The sequence below is a fragment of the Astatotilapia calliptera genome, unplaced genomic scaffold, assembly GCF_900246225.1.
Source record: "Astatotilapia calliptera unplaced genomic scaffold, fAstCal1.2 U_scaffold_62, whole genome shotgun sequence".
Classification (NCBI taxonomy): domain Eukaryota; kingdom Metazoa; phylum Chordata; class Actinopteri; order Cichliformes; family Cichlidae; genus Astatotilapia; species Astatotilapia calliptera.
This window is the reverse complement of record NW_020535803.1, coordinates 73,938-96,895: the sequence shown is the minus strand read 5'-3', so window position 1 is coordinate 96,895 and position 22,958 is coordinate 73,938. Positions and strand designations below refer to the sequence as shown.

General features: G+C 44.2%; 1 protein-coding gene across 2 annotated transcripts; it reads right to left on the bottom strand.

Moving 5' to 3' along the window:
• Window positions 1-7: 7 nt before the first annotated feature.
• LOC113018335 (CST complex subunit CTC1-like) lies at window positions 8-11,818 on the bottom strand. 2 transcript variants are annotated; one of them, XM_026161386.1, is made up of 18 exons: window positions 11,431-11,818; window positions 6,897-6,981; window positions 6,418-6,517; window positions 6,120-6,342; window positions 4,925-5,154; window positions 4,719-4,848; window positions 4,353-4,649; window positions 4,150-4,272; window positions 3,834-4,063; window positions 3,569-3,713; window positions 3,293-3,495; window positions 3,051-3,220; window positions 2,860-2,974; window positions 2,309-2,714; window positions 2,133-2,222; window positions 1,669-1,806; window positions 599-645; window positions 8-212 (listed from the first exon to the last, which is right to left on the bottom strand). In XM_026161386.1, the coding sequence occupies exons 1-18, from the start codon at window positions 11,614-11,616 to the stop codon at window positions 191-193; spliced, it is 2,940 nt and encodes a 979-aa protein (XP_026017171.1). In that variant the 5' UTR covers window positions 11,617-11,818; the 3' UTR covers window positions 8-190. The 2 variants fall into 2 exon arrangements, with proteins under 2 accessions (XP_026017171.1, XP_026017172.1); XM_026161387.1 differs by lacking the exon at window positions 11,431-11,818 and adding an exon at window positions 6,628-6,784 and having other exon boundaries at window positions 6,897-6,961.
• Between the last annotated feature and the right edge of the window lie 11,140 nt (window positions 11,819-22,958).

Below are 22,958 nucleotides of genomic sequence, written 5' to 3'. Positions count from 1 at the left end.
ATTGGGGCTGACATTGTTGGAAATGAGTCCAAATAAAGAGTCCAAACTTTTATAAGCCTGTCTATGTGTGTCTCACCTGGACAGCCTCCTCTGGAAACCAGACAACAGCAGAGTGTTACCCGGCAACAGGCCAGGTGGGTAGGGGGTGTGGCTTAGGTCCAGGTACACCTGCAGACTCCTCCCAGCTTGGTCACAAAGAGTGAGACGCACAGCTGCACACACACATTCAGCTAACAGTCAGACCTGAGACTCATACCTGAAGCACTGATGCCGGCAGTTCCTCTAGTGTCCAGCAGAGGCAGCAGTGAGTCGCCCCCATAGACCCCCATGTTACAACTTCACAGCAGAAAAGCCTGATACACAAACCACCTGTGTGTTGTACTGAGTGTGTGTGTCCAGAGTGGGCGCGGTCCTGTTGTTCACACTGATCCTTTGCAGACACCACACCCCTGAAAACAACACCAGCTCTGAGCTGAAACACACACACACACACACACAACACACACACACACACACACCAGTAAGAGAGGTGTGTGTGCAAGCCTGCAGTTCCTCAGATGGCCACGGGGGGCGACTCAGTGAGGGACGAGCAGTTTACCTGCAGTCTAAGACCTCTGAGACGGACAAGACTGCGGGTGGGACGGCCTGAAAACACAGAGAATAGAGATGGAAAATGTGACGTCATTCAGGGGTAAAACCGCAAAGGATTGTGGGAACGAGTGGCAAGCGGTACTAGCGCACGCAGGCTTTCACACGAAAACAGTCACACAGTAATAAAAAGAAACACAAAAATGGCAAGAAGCTGCTGTATTATTAACTGTGTTGTATTATTAAGTCTTCTGTTGGAGTTATTACGTAATTTATCACAACAATGATTGTTGATGTAGGTTAACAATAAGTCTTATATTGATTTGAATTGAATTCGTTGCTATGCTGCTTTGTTCACTGTGGCTTTGCGGGCTAATGTTTGTTGTGTTTTGTAGGAAAACCAGAAACAAAATGCAGGAATGTGATCCAGACTGGCCCCTCTATCAGCCTGGGTCATACCGAGTTTAAAGCTGCTACCACAGCCAGATCTGATTGGTTAAGAGAGAGAGCGAGATCAAACAGCCACGAAACGTCTGCATATATGGTGCCCAAGGGTTCTATTGAAGCAAGCAAGTGATGAAATAACTGTTTTCCAGTTTGTTGTTAGCAAAGTTTTTTTTCTTTGCATTGCTTGATTTGTTTTTCAGGAAGCAGCTAATAATGATGGATTTTTACAATGTTGCCTCTTTCTTGTAAGATTCTATAATAGAATGAAACAATGATGCCAGTTATAAATAAAGACAATAAATTGAATGAATTACGAAACACTCATTTATTTATATTAGATCTGAAAATGTTGTGTAACACTACAACCTGAAACAACAAATAGATTGTGTTGGCCTGTACAGGAGATAAAATATTTAACAACAGCTTAAATAAACGGTTAATGGCCTGTATTTGTATTCTTTACTTAGTCGCCGAAGGACCCCAAAGTGCTGGAAATGCTAGCGCTTAATGCAGTGTTTTGATTTGTTGCCACTTGTACCCACAATGCAATGCCGTGAAAGTGACATGGTCTGTCAATCTCTAAAAAAAAGTTTAAGGGTCCTGGAGGAAGACGGGGAGCAAACCGAGTGTTACCTGTCTGCAGGTGGGCAGCAGCAGTGGGCGTGTCAGAGTGTGGAATCTCCAACCACGTCTGACTTGTAGGGTTGACTCAGCGTGGAGATCCACCCCACTGCGCTCAGAAACTCCACAGCCAATCAGAACACTGGGATCCTGATTGACAGACACATGGGCCAATCAGCTGCAAGGATTCAGGTCAGATCAACTCCCCACAAACAGGAATGGTGGGAGTCATCTGCATAGCAGTAAAAGTGTAAGCTGTGTTTTGATGATGCTGCCTAAGGGAAGCATGTAATAATGTAAACAGAACTGGTCCAAGCACTTGAACCCTGTGGAACTCCATAATTAACCTCAGTGTGTGAACAACTACAGTTAAAGCTGAAAAACGTGTTCATGTGTACTAATATCAGAGAGCAGAGACCGATGAGGCCAACCTCTGGCCACGCCCCTTAGTGACATCATCAAAGCTGGGTTGATACCTGAGTGTTAGCGGCGATGAGTCTGTAGAAACATCCAGGCTGGAGGACAGGAAACCACCGCGTACACACACCTGAGAACACCAGCACCACCTGCACACACACACACACACACACACACACACGTAACTGTGTATCCAGGTGAGGCTCAGGTAAACACACACAGGTGCGTCTCTCACCTTTCTCTCCTGCTTTTGTTCACTTTCTTTCTCTGTCATTGGCTCATTCTTTGGGTCCCGCCTCCAGCTGACCACTGGACCAATCACAGCAGCTTTCACTGAGAAGCACAGTCTCAGCCCTGCCTCCTGATCCTCTGCCTCCGCCCCTGTATTCCTCCAGGACACACCCTCCTTCTGCTCCACCCTGATCACCATGGAGACACAGGGCCAGGGGTTGCCGGAGTTGGCTTCTTCTTCTTCTCTTCTCCTCCTCTTACTCCCAGCAGTCTCTTCTTCTTCTTCTACTGTCTGCTTCCTGGCAGTGACATCCCCTCCTGGCTCCTCCCCCTTGTGTCTCAGGTGTGTCTCCATGGCAACAGATGGACTCAGGATGTGCAGGTGGTCCAGAGAGAACTGCAGGTAAACCCTGTGAATTGAACCCAGCTTTATTTAACTCATAATGTTTACAACCAGGAAGGAAGCTCACACCCTGAACCAATCAGACGCCCTCTTACATCACAGAATGGACCAATGAGCAGTCAGCATGCTGCAGGTTGTGTGTGTGTGTGTACCTGCAGTGTTTGTGTGCGATGAACCTGTCCTGGTCCAGGTGTTGGTAGGAGGGGAAATCTGATTGGAGGAATCTCTCTGTCACCATGGTGAACTGCACCACACCCACCAGACAACCTGCAGCACACACACACACACATTAAAGAATAAAGCTGTGTGTCCCTGTGTGTGTGTCTGTGTGCGTGCATTGTACCGATCCAGGCGCTGTTAAAGACCGCCCTCTGCGCTCCCTCCTCCTCCTCGCTGCTCTCCGTCAGCACGCAGGCTGCAGCTCCCGCGGCGTCTCTGAGCTGCATCGAGTGTTTGAACTCAGACGTCTGTGACGGCAGCTCCAGCACGCCGACCAGCAGCAGGGGGCGCTGCCTGACACACAAACCGGCAAAAACCATTGGTACGTAATCACACGACTTCATGTGGGAGCTGCTGTCACCTTACCTGACAGCGTCTCCACCCCGAGGCTCGGAGGACAGAGTCCTGCAAGACCAGGACAGGAACCCGTTGATCTGGGCGGAGGTCAGGTTGGAGCCATCAGGGGGCAGCAGAGAGCTCAGAGGGGCCGAAGACCAGCAGCCAGTCTGCAGGGACTCCAGGAGCTCCGACACACCGAGGTACTGCCGGACCGCCGAGGACACGCTGTACTGCAGGGACACAGAGCACACTGAGCATGCTCCACACTCACCTGTAAGGAAGACAGGTGAGAGTGGGACCTACCTGCGTCACAGGACAGGTGTGAGGCTCGTCCAGCATCTCAGCGTAGATGTCTCTGCGTCCTCGTCCTCCAGCTCTGCTCAGAGTCTCCATCAGCCTCCAGGACAGCAAGCACACACACTGCTGCCTCCACACACCTTGGACCAGACTGAGGACCAAGACCAGAACCAGGACCAGGAAACAAGCCAGAGCCAGCGGAGGACAGGAGGACAAAGGTTAGGCTCTGCTGTCTCTGACTGTGGACAGGTGGTGGTGGGTGGAGCCTCACCTGTGTGCCAGCTGCGAGCTTAGGTGACAGGTCCACAGGTAATCGGACACATCTGTGTTTCTCTGCAGCAGTAACCGTGGTAACGCCCCATCTCCCGGGCAGCGGTTGTCGGGTGGCGAGCCTCCCGCCCTGCTGAAGGCCGTCACCCTCAGGCTGGAGCGCAGGCAGGTGCAAAGCATGCTGGGAGGGAAGTCCGGGCAGGGCCGGTACAGGAAGTGGGCGTGATGCAACTGAAGGAGGAGGAACCATCAAACTTTATTAGTCGTGGCTGCCACGAACACAAACGGGCATGATGATGTCACGTCATGTGACTCACCTCCACTCTGTCTCCCGCCCTCAGCTTCCTCTTCGCCGCCGGCTGATAGGCCACGCACAGACCCACCTTCCCATCCAGCACGTAGAGCCCCGCCCCCTCACTCACAACCTCAGTCACCGTGCCCTATCACAGCAGAGGAGGCTTAGTAATCAGCACACAGGTACAAACCTGTGGTAGCCAATCAGAGCTCACAGCACTCTCACCTGGTAGCTGATGACTTTGGATTGCTTTATCCTCACAGCTGATTGGTCCAGCTCCACCTCCTCATGCTCCGCCTCCTCACAGTCGTCCTCAGCAGGCTGTGACAGCAGGGACTCAGAGTGTGTGTGTTCCTGTGTGTGTTCCTGTGTGTGCGTGTAATCGGCGTGCAGCTCGGAGCGCTTCGTCACACACAGGATGTTGTTTCCTCTCCAGCCTCGTAGCGCACACACACGTAGAGCTGTCACACACACGCTCTGCCCGACACACACACGCTGGATCCAGCTGAGCCGGCTGCTGTCCTGCACACACACACACACACTGAGCTTCATCGTCCCTCCTCACCATCATCATCCTCAGAGAGCTGGTACCTGTACGAGCACGGGCAGCGAGCGCGACTCATCCGTCAGCGTGAAGCAAAAGAAGGTCGTTCCTGCCACGGCCAGCAGAGGGCAGACTGAGCCCACCTCTCCGAACACGCTCAGCCGCTGACCTTTGACCCTGGAGCACACACACACACCTGTCACACACACACTGCTCAGAAACCCCACTGCAGTTCAGAGGTCATGTGACCCACCTGTGCCTCAGCAGCCTGCCGGCCTCTCCGACTCCCACCGCTCCGCTTAGCTCCACCCTTCCAGGAGCAGCAGCCAATCCCTGCTCAGCACCAGGACACAACAGGACAGGGGAGCCAATCAGCTCCAAGAAGCCTGCGGCCTCTTCCTGGCCCGATGCATTGTGGGGGATGTAGTTCCAGTGAGGGAGGAAAACAGGACGATCGAGCCACAGGGGCGAGAGAGACAGGCACTGGATGAGAGAGAGAGAGACGCGGGTGAGAGAGAGGCGGAGTGTGTCCTGGGTGGATGCTGGAAGCCTGTACTGATGATGACAGCTTCATCAGCTCTGATCTGCAGTGATGCCGTTTGTTTTATAGCTGCAGTAGATCAGATTAGATTAGATTAGATTAGATCAGATTAGATTAGATCAGATTAGATTAGATTAGATCAGATTAGATTAGATGAAACTTTATTGATCCCTCGGCTGCGTTCCTCCAGGAAATTCGGTTTCCAACAGCCCAGCACTGACAGAAGTTACAGAAGGTGAGCAGAAATATACACATATACAAATACAGAGTATAGAAATGGGAAGAATAGAATAAATAGCAATAAGAACACAAGGGAATTGCACATTTCAAGTACTGTGAGTCATTAATCCGTGCGGTGATGCTAGGACCACACTGAGCCTGCTGCAGCTGTCTGACTGTAATCTGTCAGGTTACTGCAGGTGATGCTATCTGTATACTTTATGTGAGGAGGAGGCTCCACATCTTTATAAAGCTCTGCTGTCATCACGTCTGTGCCAGCACAGTTACTCACTTGCTGACAGACTCTGTCTTTACATCCTTACTTATCGATCAGCTAAGTGAATCCATATAAACACAGCTCACATTTAACAAGTCCTGATGTTTCTGAGTTACAGAAATGAAAGTCAGCTGTTGAGCTTGTTTGCTTGTTTCATGCTGATGTAAACATCAGCAGAGAAGCGTGTGATGACCAGACTCTATCAGCACTTGTGTCCCTGCACAGAGAATGAGCTGAATTAAAGAGGAATTCGATTTCATTCACGTTGCACATGAACACCAGTTTGTTGTGACCTCGTTACCATCAGTTCTGACCAGATCCGGTTTAGTGACGCTGCTGTGAAGAAGCTCCTGAGAACTAACCAGCTGATGGACGATGGGTTAAGGTTAGGCTCCTCCCCCTCTGACTCACCTCACACATGACGCTGCCGCTGGCGTCCGTCAGCCTGTACTCTCCGTCAGGGCCTTCTCTCAGACAGCCAATCAGCAGCAGGTTGACCCTCGGCAGCGCCCTCTGACCCGGCACGGCGAGCTCCGCCTCCCTGGCCCAGGCTCTCTGCTGATTGGTGCTCCAGGACAGGTTGCTGACGCAGGCCAGGTGCTGCTGGGAGACGAGCTGGGAGACGGACAGCAGCCTGCGGACAGACGGGAGGACAGCGGTAAGGCCAGGTCACGTGACCTGCGACAGCGATGATGTCAGCGGGCGTTACCTGTAGCTGACAGGTAAGCTGTGGGCCACACACATCTGCTGCTGGATCGCCTGCACCGCACACATGCTCAGATCGAAGAGGCTGAGGTCACCGTGGTTACCTGGGAAAACAAAGTTTAAAGGGTAAACACAAACATAAACAACTGAAGCCCCGCCCACTGAGAACACCTGAAGTGGACACCAGAGCTGGTGTGTGAACAGGTGGGACCACCTGAGGAAGCAGCTGCTCTTCATCCTCAGACTCTTAGTCCTCCCTGTTCCTCACTGACAGTCGGTCACCTTCATGGCTCTGACCTTTGAACCACACTCACATCTACACACTGGACTGCTCTGATGACACCTGTGAGGGCAGGTGAGCCCTGCTTTCACTGTTTAAATAATGGTTTAAATAGTATTTGGTTTCATAAGTGGACATCGTCATTAAGGATTTAAAGTACAGCTGATTTATCAGCCAGCTGTTTCAAACAAACAGGAACTCACCTGTCTGCGAGGGGGCGGAGCTACACACCACAGGACTCAGGTGTTCAGAGATGGAGGTGAAGATGTTCTTTAACCACAGGGACTCCTAAAGAAACAAAGCAGCAGGTCGGAGGTCACAATAATAAATGTAGAACAGGCTCACATCCTTATATTCTCTTTTCTGTGTGGATTTCTGCTATAGAATTAGCTCGAAACAGCGATCGGCTGCTGCTCTTAACTGCCAGGACAGGCCGGGTTTCGGCAACCCTCAAGGGTGCTTCGCAACCAGCGGGCCTTAACGCCGTTAAGATGCCGCCTAAGAGGAGCAACGTTAATGAGGAGGAACTGGAGGACATAAAGAAATCCCTAAACTTTATGTCTGAAGAAATAACAACAATTTCAAAACAACAAAATCTGATACTCAATTTAATGGATGATATTAAAGAACTAAGAAGGCAGAGCGAGGAAAAGGACAAGAAGATTGCTATGCTGGAAGGACGGGTGTCAGATCTGGAACAATATTCAAGAGTAAATGATGTGATAGTGACAGGACTGGAAACCAAGCATCAGACATACGCACGGGTAGCAGCAGCAGAGAGAGGGGAGCCACCCGAGCAAGAGCTACGCTCTTTGGAAGAGCAGGTAATGGCCTTCTTTAAAAGCAAAGGTATCAAAATGGACAGTAAAAATATTGAGGGATGCCATCCTCTTCCTGCCATTATCATTCATTTTGTTAATAGAAAACAGAAAAAAGAACTGCTCAAGCAAGGAAGAAAGCTAAAAGGTACAAATGTTTATTTAAATGAACACCTAATCAAGAAAAATGCAGACATTGCAAGACAAGCAAGAATATTAAGAAAACAGAAGAAAATACAGTCAACTTGGACGTCAGACTGTAAAATATTCATTAAGTTAAATGGAACACCAGAGCAGGCTAAGGTTCTAGTCATCAAAGAGATGACGGAACTAGAAAAATATAACTGATAAATGCAAAGCAGTGCTAAATATGATGGGACCGTCCAAGTGCACAACCAACGCAGATGTCTGACAATTTTCAACTAACAACTCATATAGATATTGAAAATAAGACATTGATGTATGACAGCAACATAGATCCTGATTGTAATTTCTTTAACAATAAGACAAATGAATGCAATTATTATACAAATGAGCAACTTAAAAAGGAATTCAAGGTAGAACAGGGTATAACAATGGTTCACTTTAATAGTCGAAGCTTATATGCAAACTTTCAATCCATCAAAGACTACATAACACAGTTTGAACAGCCATTCAATGTGATAGCCATATCGGAGACCTGGATAACTCCTGGAAAAGAAGAAGACTTTAAAATAAATGGATATGAATTCCTTCATGTAGACAGGATCAACAAGAAAGGAGGTGGGGTGGCACTTTACATTGATAAAAACCTAAAGTACAAAAGAATGGGAAGAATGACAACTGTTATTGATGGAGTGATGGAATGTTTATCAGTGGAAATAAGTATAGAAAAAAGGAAAAACCTAATTGTCAGTTGTATATATAGAACACCAGGATCTAAGATTGAGATATTTAAGGATAATATGGAGGACTTATTTACAAATATAAATCAGAAAAGAATGTTTATTTGTGGGGACTTTAATATTGACTTATTGAATCCAAATCATAATAAGAGTACAGAAGAATTTATTGATTCCATGTACAGCATAGGTTTATTTCCACTGATAACAAGACCGACCAGAATAACATCTCATTGTGCAACTCTATTAGATAATATATTTACAAATATAATAGAAGGAAAGATAAAAAGTGGGCTATTAGTCAATGATATAAGTGACCATTTACCAGTCTTTGCATCTTATAATTGCTTTTATAAAGTGAACAACGATGGACATAAGATTATTTACAAAAGAATAAGAACAGAGAAGACCTTAAATTGTCTTAGAAATGAACTTTTAAAGCAAGATTGGAATATTGTATATGAACAAACAGAAGTTAATAAAGCTTACGAAGGATTTTTAAGAACATTTAACACATTACTTGATAAAAAATGCCCAGTAATTGAAATCAACAGGAAACACAACTATGCAGGAAGACCATGGATGACAAAAGGACTACAAAATGCCAGAAAAAAAAAGAATACCCTATATCGAGAATTCATAAAAAAAGAGAACAATAGAAACTGAAATGAAGTATAAAACTTACAAAAATAAATTAACTAATATAATGAGATCCTGTAAAAGAGAGTATTACATTAAAAGGTTAGAACACAATAAAGATAACACAAGAGATATATGGAATGTATTAAACAGAATAATCAAAAATGAATCAAGGAATAATGATTACCCTGGGTACTTTATAGAAGGGACAAGAAGTATTAATAACATGGAGGAGATAGTAAATGGCTTTAATGAATTCTTCGTAAACATAGGGCCAAAACTGGCAGAAGAAATAAAGGTTGATGGAATAGAAAGGGACACTGGTGAAAATATTGAAAGGAATAGTAGCTCAATGTTTTTAAGAGCAGTGGAAGAGAAAGAGATTTATGACATGGTTAGAGGACTTAAGAACAAAACCAGTACAGACTGGAATGATATTGATATGGTAACGGTAAAGACAGTTATTGATGGTATCGTAAAACCATTAAAATATATATTCAACTTGTCGTTTCAAAAAGGAGTTTTTCCACAAAAAATGAAAGTTGCTAAAGTTATTCCCATTTACAAAACCGGTGAAAGACATCATTTTACAAACTATAGACCAGTGTCAATACTCTCCCAGTTCTCTAAGATACTGGAAAAACTCTTCATAAAAAGATTTGACAGTTTTGTGGAAAAATATGAATTAATGACAGATAGTCAGTATGGGTTCAGAAACAACAGATCAACAGCTTTGGCACTGATAGATTTAATGGAAAAGATAACGGAATGTATGGATAATAAGAGGTATGCGCTCGGAGTTTTCTTAGATCTAAAGAAGGCGTTTGATACTGTTAATCATGAAATTCTATTAAAAAAACTGGAAAAGTACGGGTTTAGGGGAGTGGTTTTGGAATGGTTAAAAAGCTATGTAGGGAATAGGCAACAATATGTACAAATAAATGAATATAAATCTAATTTGATGGATATAGCTTGTGGAGTACCTCAAGGTTCAGTACTGGGTCCAAAAATGTTTATTATGTACTTAAATGATATCTGCAGAGTATCGGAGATTTTAAAGTTTGTAATATTTGCAGATGACACAAATATACTGTGTTCAGGAGAGGAGTTGCCACAGGTTTTGGAGATGATCACACAGGAATTAACGATATTAAAGAAGTGGTTTGATATAAATAAATTATCATTGAATCTAGATAAAACCAAATTCATGTTGTTTGGAAACCAAAAGAAAAACATCGAAGTAGAAATATGTGTTGACAATGTATATTTAGAAAGAGTAAATGAAATAAAATTTCTTGGGGTGATCATTGACCACAAGCTCTGTTGGAAGCCACACATTACTTATGTTCGGGGGAAACTGGCACGGGGCATTGCCGTCCTGGGGAAAGCAAAGCATATGTTGGATCAGAAAGCACTGCACATTTTATACTGTGCTTTACTACTGCCATATATGAGCTACTGTGTAGAGGTCTGGGGAAACACATACAAAAGTAACACACAAACAATAACTATAATACAGAAAAGGGCCATTAGATTAATAAATAATGTGGGGTACAGGGACCATACAAATGCACTCTTTGTCAAAATGCAAGCTATTAAATTCCAAGACTTGGTGAAGCTTAAAACAGCGCAAATAATGTATAAAGTCAGAAATAAATTGCTTCCCAAAGAAATCTGTAAATTGTTCATAGAAAGAGAAGGTGGGTATAACTTAAGAGGGAAATGGAATTTAAAAATACAAAGTGCTAGAACAACTTTAAGAACTATGTCAATTGCAGGAGTTAAATTATGGAACAGTCTAACAGAAGAAATAAAAGACAGTCAAAACATAAAACAGTTTAAAGTAAAATATAAAAACCTAATTTTAAATAAGTATAAGAATGAAGAAAACGGGGTTAACCCAGGACGGTAATGTAGCTGGTAATGGTGTTGTGGTTCTTTTTTTGTTGTTTTTTTGTTTTGGTTTGTTGTTTTTCCATAACTTGTGTATCTGCAAATATACACATTCTGTATTTTTCATATGAAAGAAACTATACTGTGGTGGGGCTTGCTAATTTCTTGTTTTTGATTTATGTATGTTATGTTTTGTTTTACTTCATATGTTTCATATGTTGTTTGTTTAATTTAAGACAAAAAAAAATTAAATGAATGAGAGGTAAAACTTGAGGGGGTAGGGACAAATAAGTAAATACTTCAGCCTACTCCTTTTCAAACAAATACTGGAATGATATTTTGTAATGATTGTGAAGGCACATGTTTGAAATGTTTGAAATAAAAATGAACTGAACTGAACTCTGCCTACGTCATGACGCAGACAGTCTACGTACGCAGGGCTGTGCGTGTACGTAGACTGTTATTTATCGCTCAGTTCGGGCAAACAGGGTCAGTCTGGGACTCACCGCCTCGGTGCTGGGCTTGACCCGGTCCAGGAGCTCCTGCAGGGGGTCCATGTCTTCGCTCCGGGTGCCGGTTTCTCCCCCTGCTGACAAACTCCCGCTCACGGCTTTCAAACAGCTTCCGGTCCTCCTCCTGTTGATGTCCTCCCTCTGACCGTCGCCCCCGTGTTCCCGCCTCTTACCGTTCATAAAGCCGCCATGATGCCCTACCGTCCTACTTTGTTTACTTTTGTTCTGTATTTTAAACAAAGCATCAAACTTATTAAACTGACTAGTCTCTGCTCACGCAGGATCTCTACCGCGCATGTGCGGAACAACTTTTCCCTACCCTGCATTTCACAATAAAAGCCCTTCACGTTCACATACACTCAGTGGTCTCCTACCTCCTTTCCTAACCACTTTTCCTTGTTAGAAACGTTGTGAGGTGGAGGAAATGCGTTTAGGAGATGTGATAAGAACTCAGGAAAGGAAACAGCTGTGTTTGAACTACAAGTCGATCACGTGACTCCAGCCCAGCGTGTTCTCAGCCTGATTAGTGCAGGTGAAGAACATGCTTTTATTATGAAGGGGTCAGACTTCCTGCTGAGGCTCAGGGTCATGTGACTGACAGCACCTTTTGAAGCTCACCTGACGCCACAAGGTGTTTCCTTTTCAGGAGGATGACACTGTGCGAACCTCGGGAATCTCCAACAAAAACACACTTCTGTCAAGTGGAAACTTTAAAATAAAATAAATTATATATATATATATATATATATATATATATAATTTATTTTTTTATTTTTTGAGCTTGCAGAGCATAGATGCAGATCAAACTGAAGGTTTGTCACTGTTTTTTGTTCACTTTTTATCCAGGCTGCAGGTGTCTCAGTGGAAAAATAGAGCGTGGCTGAGCGCACCTGTGCAGACCAGTGATACAGTTTAAGATCAGAGAATTGTAACCCCCTCTTTCATATGGCAGGTACAACAAGCCAAGTCTTCATCTAGGACCTTTGTTATTCCAAATTAACCAATTAAAGATATCGTTTAACTTCTGAAAGGATTCTTTTGGAGGTGGCAGAGGAAGTGACTCAATATAAAAACTCTGCATAACCTTTCATCCTTGTTCAGGAATAGGACGGAGGAGGATTTTGAATCATTTATAGCCAGAAAATCGTCTAAATAGCTCCATTTGTAGCATTAATTTTGCAACTTGGCTAACAGACAGCCTAGTCTAGGGCCTAGGGCCAATCTCTGCTCTCGATCTCCTAACTGGAAACCAAATAGTACAGCTCTCATTGTAAGTGTCATCACCAGAGGTTCCATAGTCAGAATGAATAGCATTGGAGATAACGGGCACCCCTGATGAGTGGAACGCTCCAATGTGACGGGTTAAGTTGAACCCATCTGAGAAAATGATTTCCAGATCCATATCTTGGGAGAAGGTTAAATAAATCTGACCAGTCTATTCTGTCCGAGGCCTGACGAGCGTCCAGTGATAATAAAGCTGCATCGTTAGCATCACATCTCTCATGAATTATATGAGAACCCTTCTTATATTGTGAAACCCTTGATGCTTTGGTACAAAGCAAATCAAATGTGGGATCCAAGGCTCTGATCTTCATGCTAAACATTTAAAGTATTTTAGTGTCAACCCCCGTCAGACTCTAAATGATGAGTGTTCTGCAGGTTTAGCAGGTTTCTCAGTACTCACTGCCTGTCTCACAGTGGGTGGAGAGCCTCCGTGTGATATGCTTCTACATACATGTTAAAAAGTGGAATTATTCTTTCTTCTGGGAAGGTTTTTTAAAGTCAGAAAGCCATCTGGCCCAGGTGCCTTACCACACAGCAAATCCAACATGTCCAAATGAAGACTGTCAGATTTGATTTCAGCTCTTTTAAAGTGTCTTTATAAGTTAATTTAACTCTTATTGGAGAGTTGGAACGTTAACTCTGACTTAGTGTTGAATACCAAATCTGTCTGGAGTTGATCATTCAACACTTATTCATGCTAACTAGGTGTTAAGAGTTTATATACTAACCCCCACAGAGGATTTTAGTTTAACTACATCAGAGTTATCTTCTAATTCATTCTGTGAATTTTACTGTTCTGAATTTCTAGAAATTCCTTTGGAAATAAACATTATTGCAAAGAGGACTGCATCAGCTGAGGCAACATGGTGTCCTGTGAGCTCAATTTTCTTTTAATCAGAAAAGGTCAGACACAACAAAAGCCAAGCAAAGCATCAAACAAAGGAAAAATAAAGACAAGTCAAATGTCCAGCCAAAGGATTTATGGGAGACTCCATCAGGGATGGATCGAGTCAACCGGAGCCACAGCTGGACTGGCCAGAGTGGCAACAAGCTCATCAGACCTCTGTGTTGGGAAGGTTTGGGGAGTGTCTGTGATGATAAAGCCACGACTCTGAAGACGACTGCAGAGTTTGGTGCAAGATGTTGCGTCCTTGCAAAACTCCTGCAGCTCCGAGAAGCTCCAGAGTCGACCTTCCCTGGAAAACAGCTTCTGGGAGGCTTTAGCTCTGGAAGCTTCTTGCTCCCTCTCCTGTGCTGTGCCGTGTTTCAGGCACACTCCGCTCAGGTGATTCCAAATGAACAGCTGGGGCTTGTTGCACAGCAGGCAGTACACAATGTTTTTCTCCATGTTGTTTGGACTGCAAATACAAAGAGAGAGACAAACTCTGCACATCACTTTATAGCACCAGTAGCGTGTCTCGGTATGATGCAAAGCTAGCTATGTCACTACACTGGACACAGAGCAGTACCTACTTTAAAACTGAACCTTTGTTGATCCTCTGCTGTTTCTCCAAAGCACACAATGTTCTGCACAAAGACATTTAACTTTAGCACATGTATAAAACATGCACGCACACGAGCAGTTCGTTCAGCTAAAAGAAATGCTTCATAGAAACCATTTCTACAACCAGCAAACGCAAAGAAAACAAGCCATGACTAAAACAGCAATTACGTAAATGAGCAGAAGTTGCTAAACAAACAAAACTGAACCAGAAAGTCTCCAGACATCATGTAACCACTGTTTGACAAACGGTCCTACTGTAGGATGATGTTACAGTGATGTCTGACAAACCATCCCACTTAACCGAAGCTGCAAATTCGATAGTTTTGTGCCAAAAGCAGATGGCGTTTTCACTTTAAAATGAACAAACATTCACAAAGGCTTAAAACAATATAGTATCCAAGTCAATAACATGCTAATACTTCCAAGTATGAACACGGAGTAGCGTTAAATCACCCGGTGTTCCAGATTAACTGGTGACGGTGGAACAGATGGTGGATTTTTTAATATTTTGTTGTTAACAGCAACAAGACTGGCGGAGTGTGTCTGAGGGAACCTCACAAATGTCACAGCAACACACTGCAGTGGAACCCCGACTTACGAAATTAATCTGTTCCCGACGGTTTTTTGTAAATCGAAGCAGCCATCGCGCCTTTTGAGTGCTTAGATGCTGGCTGGAGACGGAGTTCTTGGTGGCGGAGGTGGTGGAGGCTGAAGAAAGCATACGTATGCATGCATACATACAGCACCACCACGGGGGAAACTGGCATAACATTAAGGTGTAAAGTTGTTGATTTTTTAATTCAAAGATTAATCAGGCTTTAAACATCAGGAGGTAGTGCAACAGACACTGAAGTGCACATTAAAGACCAGAGAGAACATTATTTTTATTAACAAAAAGTTTTAATCCACCAACAGCCCTGACATCTAAAACACTACAAGTAAAAAAGAAAGGTAACAAAAAACAATTCAGACATTTTTACACAATTAGTAACACTTCAGCTTTCTTTGTAATGTCTGCTTGTATTTTAAGAAGTATCACATTTGGGTAAAACATTACCAATAACTCAAAATTAGAGGAATAAGTGTATATATGTGTCAGCTGTATGCATGCATACATATGCTGCATGTAGGCACACTTTCACCTGAAGGTTGACTTGTTGCTGGCCTCTTTGTGAAAAATCTATCCAACGACGTCTGTCTCTGTCTACTTTTCAAAATGGATCTGAAGTGGGAGATGTCACCAAAATGCTCTATAGCATGAGCGGTAAAGGTCTTTTCAGGGTGATTGTCCTTGATATCGGCCGATGGTATGACGGCCTCCTCCTCGCTGAATTGTTGCTGTACTGATGAGTGCAGCATCGCCTCCAACTCTTGCAGCTCTGCCGTTGACAGCTCCTCTCGATGTTCATGCACAAGGTCGTTTATATCCTCCTCGTCAACCTGCAGTCCCAGGGCGGTGCCGAGATTTACGATCTCCTCAACCTTGACTTCAGGTTGAGGTTCCCCCTCAAAGCCTTCAAAATCTCGAGGGGCAACAGCATCAGGCCACAGCTTCCTCCAAGCAGAATTTAGCATTCGACGACTCACCTCCCGCCATGCCAAAGAAATCAACTTGAGGCATGCAGCGATGTCGAAATGATTTTTCCAAAACTCCCTGAGGCTGAGCTGCGTACTCTCTGTTATGTCCGAACACCGTTTGAACATGTGTTTCGTGTACGGTCTCTTTAAATTAGAGGTCACTTGCTGGTCCATGGGCTGGAGGAGAGGGGTCGTGTTGGGAGGGAGGAAGAGAACCTTGATGAACGAGAACTCCTCCAGGATATCGTCCTCGAGGCCAGAGGGGTGGGCGTTATCGATGATCAGAGGGCACTTCATAGGGAGCTCGTTCTCCTCGAGGAACTTCTTGACAGCAGGGCCAAAGACCAAGTTGACCCATTCGACAAAGAACTGTCGGGTCACCCAGGCCTTGGGGTTGGACCTCCACATAACCTCGAGCCTCTCCTTTAAAATTTTGTGTTTCTTGAAGGCACGCAGATTTTCTGAGTGGTACACTAGGAGTGGCTTGACCTTACAGTCCCACTGGCATTAGCACACAGGGCGAGGGTGGAGACGGTCCTTCATGGGCTTGTGGCCTGGCATCTTTATTTCCTCTGCGGTGATGTACGTACGCCGCGGCATCTTTTTCCAGAAGAGGCCAGTCTCGTCACAGTTGAATACCTGCTGGGGGATGTAGCCTTCTTGATTTATAAGTTCCTCAAATTTTTTAACAAATTCTTCGGCAGCCTTGTGATCGGAACTTGCTGCCTCGCCGTGACGCACAACGGAGTGGTTGCCAGTCCTCTTCTTGAACCGATAAAACCACCCATGCGATGCCCTGAACTCTGGGGAGGTTAGGGGTGCCTCCTGCGAGGACGTCGATGCCGTTGGCTGCTCATCGGAAGCTGCCTTACTTACTAAATCATTATAAATTGAGGACGCCTTCTCGCAAATGACAGTCTCTGTGGGGGTATTGCCAGTCTCTCCCTTGTCTTTAATCCAAACAAGGAGAAGCCTTTCCATCTTGTCGTGTATGGGGGTCCTCCTTTTGGACATGATGGTGGGGCCCTTTGAAGGTTTACCTGCTTTGATGACTTCTTTTTGTTTTAGAATTGTTCCTATGGTCGAAGGATTTCGGCCATACTCGCGTGCAATAGCACAAAGTTTCCCACCTCGCTCATATTTATCAATAATTTCTCTCTTTGTTTTCATCGACAGTACTTTACGCTAGGGCTGGGTTTTTATAATCGATTCATCGATTAAAATTGATTTTGGCTTGGATAACGTAAAATCGATTCATTAAAACCCTGAATCGATTTTTAATATAAATTTATTTTGCCCGAAATGCCAGAATCTCAGGTGACATCTCACAAAATTTCAACAACCACCAAACAGCTAAGACAGTAAATGAGAGCAGGTACAGGGATTCTGCACATAGACTTAAACACACAGCGCGACCCGCGGATCAGAATCAGTTAGATGGCGCCTTTCTCACGGTCGGGGCTGAAAGCCGACAGCTCGCTGATTCTGATCTGTCGGCGGGTCGGCGCTTTGTGTTCACGCCCTTTATGCGCTGATTCTAAAGCTGTTAGTTTGATGTCTCTCCAAACAATATTGACCGAACCAGCAGCAAAAGAAGATCCAAACGCTTCACATAAACATCGTCATGAATTCACTTTTACTGTTTTGCTTCCATCGCGATGCGCAGCTCTCTCTCTCTCTCTCTATACTTCAGGAACAGTTTCCCTTTCTTCATTATTCGCTTGCTTGTTACGCACAAGTCTACTGTTGCTTACAGCGCTGTCGGCCGCTGTTTTTTTCCCTTTTACATTCTTCCGAAAAGAAAACCTCATTTCTGCCGTTCAATACTGAACAAATTTAAACTTTTTAAAATTATTCAAAATGCAAAACGCTTAACCGTGTCTGTAATAAAACCGCTGTAACGTCAGAGGTAATGTTCATATGTTGATTAATGGTTTTCTTTCGTTTTTGACGTACTGCAGAATATTTTTATAAAATCCCAGGCCAGGAAAATCACCTTCATGTTTTTCTGTGTTTTATCCTCAGCTACTTTGACACAAAGGCCTCTGCTGTGACGCTCACACCTGTGATAAAGTCTTGCGTGTGTCAGCTTCCTTTTTATTGATACAAAAATATGTAAATGTACTGATCTGAATTATATTTCTGACTGTCAAAATTTCCCAGATTTAAATCGAATCGAACTAAATCGAATCGATTCGGGACCTTGTGAATCGGAATTGAATCGATTCTAGAAATCAGTGACGATACCCAGCCCTACTTTACGCTTCATTTTGCTAGCTGCGTGGTTCAAGTGGAACAGCGAAGCGCAGGTGTCACTACCCGATCCGTACCGGAAACCCGATCGGTACCCCGCATGCGCGAAAGGTGTCTACTTCCGGTCGAAGCATTTTACGATAGTTACAGGTCAGAGTATCTGTTAAGATGTTAAGAATAACAAGTATCTCTTAACATGTTTCCGCTAATGAAACATTTAATATAATGTAGACAAAAATAAAAAAATTAAAAGATAGTGACGGATCGGGACTCCCGATCCTTACTGCGCATGTGCAAAGTCAGACCGTACAAATCGGTTCTACCCGATCCGTACCGCGCATGTGCAGGGGTTTTCTTCTTCTTCTGTTCCTTTAATGGCAGTGTACTCCCCAGTGTACGAGGATACCGCCACCTGCTGACTGAGCGAATGAACCCTATTGTAAACTGAATTAGCGTCATTACAAACGTGTGTTAAATTTGATTTAGTGATAGTCGAGTGTGTTTATGCTTGTCTGTGTGGAGAGGATTGTTGGAAAAGTGATGATAATGTGCGCTATCACTGTCAATTGCCAGTAAACACTTCATCTGGCTGCTGAATCTTCACGTGACATATTATAAAGTCTGTATTATTAACTCTGTCATTAGGCACCATTCTTCTTATTTTACGGCGCTGTTGTTCAATCGGGGAACGCTTTCTGTTGAGGAGAAAAGCAAAAATTTGTTGCGTATACGGATTATTCATTGTTTAAATGTCCTGGTAGTCGAAAAGGAGGCAGAGCTGCTGAGAAATGCTAGGAGCTAACTGGGCGCTAACCGTATCATTCAAATATATTGAATGTCGCAATGTTGGCAAAGAGAGGAAGTGACGTAAGATTTGCGCATGCGGGGTACCGATCGGGTTTCCGGTACGGATCGGGTAGTGACAGCAAGTACGGAAGCCAAGGGGTTGTCACATGATTTGGAAGGCACTGTGGGCATTGAAGGCTCAGCCAATCAGAGCCAGCGGATTTTGTTACGCGGGCATTTTGCCGTAACACGGGCAGAAGTATTGCCGTTCAGTGCCTTCGTAACTTGAACTTTTCGTAAGTCGGGGCTCCACTGTATTCTGCACTAGCCAAGTCAGCTAGCATTAGCATCCATCAACCTGCAGCCTAAAGCCACAGTGTATACACAATGACCCGCATCCTGATGTGCGAATGACCAAACAACAGCCTGTACTGTGAGGTGCGCCGTGCACATTCATTGTAATGTTTACTAACCTGAGGCAGTGAAGCTGCTGTCAGCCTGGGTAACAAGTAGACGAAAACACAATAATCTTCTTTAAACCGTGAACGCAAACGACACACATGCTGTGCTGGCGTTAGCTTCACAACAGGAAGTTCTTTCTGTGAAATTCTTCTTCTGCGCCCCAAAACACTGCTCGGTACCACCATCGCGCTCTGCGCCCTCTAGTGTCCGGATGTAGAATTGCATTTAATGCCTGAAACTCACAATCCAACAGGTTTTTGCAAATTGTTTTTAAATCACTGTAACGTTTGAACCGTTCGCTCAATTGAACCTAATACAATTGTTTCTGAAAGCAGAGACTCTGCGCTTTCTCTGCATTTAACTTTAGCGTGAATATGCATGCACACTTTGTTCACCTGATAGAAAAAGTCACATATAAAATTACCCGATACTTGAAAAAACACCAAAGTTAGCAGGTTTACTCTCGCTGTAGTTTCTCCGTAGCGTTACATTCACCTGGAAGTATGTCGGTTCTCAGTCATCCAGCTCAGCGTAGTGTAAGGAGCTGCTGATGGAGAGTCCCACATTTAGCCATATGGGAGAGTCCCCAAGAGGGTCATGGACCCCTAATCATCCTCTACCTAATCATATGAGCCGAGGTGTGAAGATAACAAAGCCAGCAGGCAGGGTGGCACCTTTGTCTCTCATGCACGAAGAGAGACGCCTCTGAAAAGGCCTCCAGGCCTCTTTAAGTGCAGTCACACCTTACAAAAAGGGATCTTAAAACTGGATTATAGATGTTCAACGATGGTCGTGCAGCACAAAAGCATTGCACATTTGCCTTTCACGAGCTGCCGTCTTCCAACAAATAGCATTTACAATTCCTCATCAGCTGTCAAAGGGTTTCCCACAGCTCGCCTCCTGCCTCTGCACAGCCAGGGAGCTTCTAACGACCTCTGACCTCCTGTAGTTTGGAGTTATCAAAGTAACCCATGACAGTAATGTTTATGCTGAGAGATGGGCTTAATATGATGGAATAAAAATCAGGTCTGATTTTATAGAAATGCTGTTGAATGCATTAGCTTTAAAATAAGTGAGGGATGTGCTTTTCTATCTCCAGTGCACCCAGGAGGCATTTCTGCTGCACACAAAGGTAACTGAATGTCATTTCTTCTTTTCAGGGTGGAAATGTGTCCAGACTCTAACATGGACCCACGGGCCCCACCCTTGGGATTTATGAGGAACAGGGAAAATGATCGGGAGAGAAGCAACAGACTGACTGAAAGAACTGGAACGAGCTCGTATAGAATCAGCTAAACAATATTGTGGATGAACAAATAGAAGCTTAAACACCTCAGACAAAACTATTATAAAACGGCCCCAAAGCTAAAGAATAACAGCACGGAAACTGTGCAAACAGTTAGAAACATTAAAAATCCACCTGCTTATTGCTGCAAACCCAAAGATACAGAAGAATCCTTTTGGTCCTCCTTCATCACTTCCCTGCTCCTCCTCTGCCTCACCTCGTGCTCTCATCCTGGGTTTGCATTGAAAGTATCCCCACCTAATCCCTTATCTATGTAATGCTGAGCTTGCTAAACCTTTTTTATACTTTTTGTTTTATTGGTGACTCCAGAACTCGTGCAGCTGTTAGTGATCACAGCAAGTTTCCCAACCACAGTTTTAGTTTCCACTCACCCTTTATTTACAGACAGACATCAGTAACATTGTCAGCTCTGTCTTGCCTGTTGATGGTCTTGTTTTCACATTTTGGGGTTAATCCTTTTAAATAAACTATAAAAACAATCCATGTGTCAGAGCCTCGTTTGTGCTGATTAGAGTCAAGTTTCTTTATTTGTCACATGCACAGTTATACAAATACAACACGCAGTGAAATCTATCCTGACACGCTCCTGCACTGTGAAGGGGACAGAAGAACATGATGTTATATACATTAAGTATAGCAAATATACTTTGATGTATATATTATATACACTGTAGGTGTTGGAGCTGTTATCGATGAAACACTGTCCTTCTCCCTGCCGTCTCTCTTCATGAGATCCTCCACCGATGGGCCAAAGTCGGCTGTCATTCCCAGAATGGTCCAGGTCTCTATCTTACAATGAAACACAGACCGATCTCTGCTTCCTCCTCTGCCTCCTTCATCCCCTCTGAGGATCCAGAAAAGGCTTCAAAGACTCTCTACTCCCTGTCAAAATTAGGGCTTAAAAAGTTTTCTCCCCCAATAAAGATTAAACCATAAGCTGGGAGGGCTGGGTTTGTTTGCTCTCACTGGTCTGATCGAGCATCCCTGACGTTTCACACTGGTTACCAGTTCTTCAGAGGGAAAAACACAGGTGGGAACAGGAGAGAAACAAGGCACAAGATAAACAGCTCCCCACGGGGTCACATGGGACTATTTCACACATGGTGTGTTCAAAAGCACATCATTAACCACGTACATTCTAAACCCTAACCAGCTTCACAACATCATTCACACTATATGAGGGTTAGTGTTGAGGAAAAGACTGCAGAAGCTGGTAATCCACAAGTGCACGGTGCTTCAGGAGACAGGTGGTCAGGAGCTGCTGAAAAGAAAGCTCACCATGGTAGGGACAGTGAGGAAGAACAAGCCTGAACTTCCCCCTCAGCTGGTATCAACCAGAGGAAGGACTCTCATCCAAATGTGCTTTCACTGACACACACACTCTTGTGTCATAAGTTCCCAAGAAGAATAGAAATGTCATCCTGACATCTTGTCGTCCTACACAAAGACGCCGCTGTCAGCACCACAGAGGACAGGAAGCCTCTGATGATCCAGGACTACAACAAGAACAAAGGAGGCGCTGAGAGCCTTGATAAGGTTTCATCCATCATACATTTTATTTTTATTTATGTGAATCATAGCATTTTTTATTGTTATATATAATATATATAATTATATATATTATTTATTATATTATATATATATAGATTCAATATTGTTCCTAATCTCTTATTTATTGTTCTTGTTATTACAGCTTAATGGTACAAACACCTGCAAGTGAATGACAGCACACACACACACACACACACACACACACACACACACACACACACACACACACACACACACACACACACACACACACAGCACAAATTAGTTCTTAATTAATTAAGTAAGTAAGTAAAAGACAGCAAAGGAGTCGACCAAAAAGTCCACAGGGAACTTCTCCTGGTTTGGCAGCTTGTTGCTCTGAGCTGCTGCTGCTGGCTTTCTGCTGAGCTTCACGTCTGAACTGAGCAACCATCTCAGAGATGAAGGTGTTGACCCTCAGCTGAGGTCGAGTGTAGAAAGTCTCTTTACACATGGGACACTGACAGATCTGATTCATGTCCCAGTGCTGACTGATGCAGGTTTTGCAGAAGTTGTGTCCACATGGTGTAGAGACTGGATCAGTGAACACATCCAGACAGATGGAGCACAGAAACTGATCTTCAGATCGCAGATTGCTGGCAGCAGACATGTCTGCACTCTGAGGGAGAAAGAAGAGAAACATTTGATTCAAAATTCACTTTAAATTTCATTTTACAAAGAGAGAAACAAGCGTCAGCAGTCTGAGGAGCTTGGAGAGAAAAGCGTCTGGACTTCTTTGAGTTTCTTTTCATCACAGAAGCTTCTTCACCTCATCCTCAA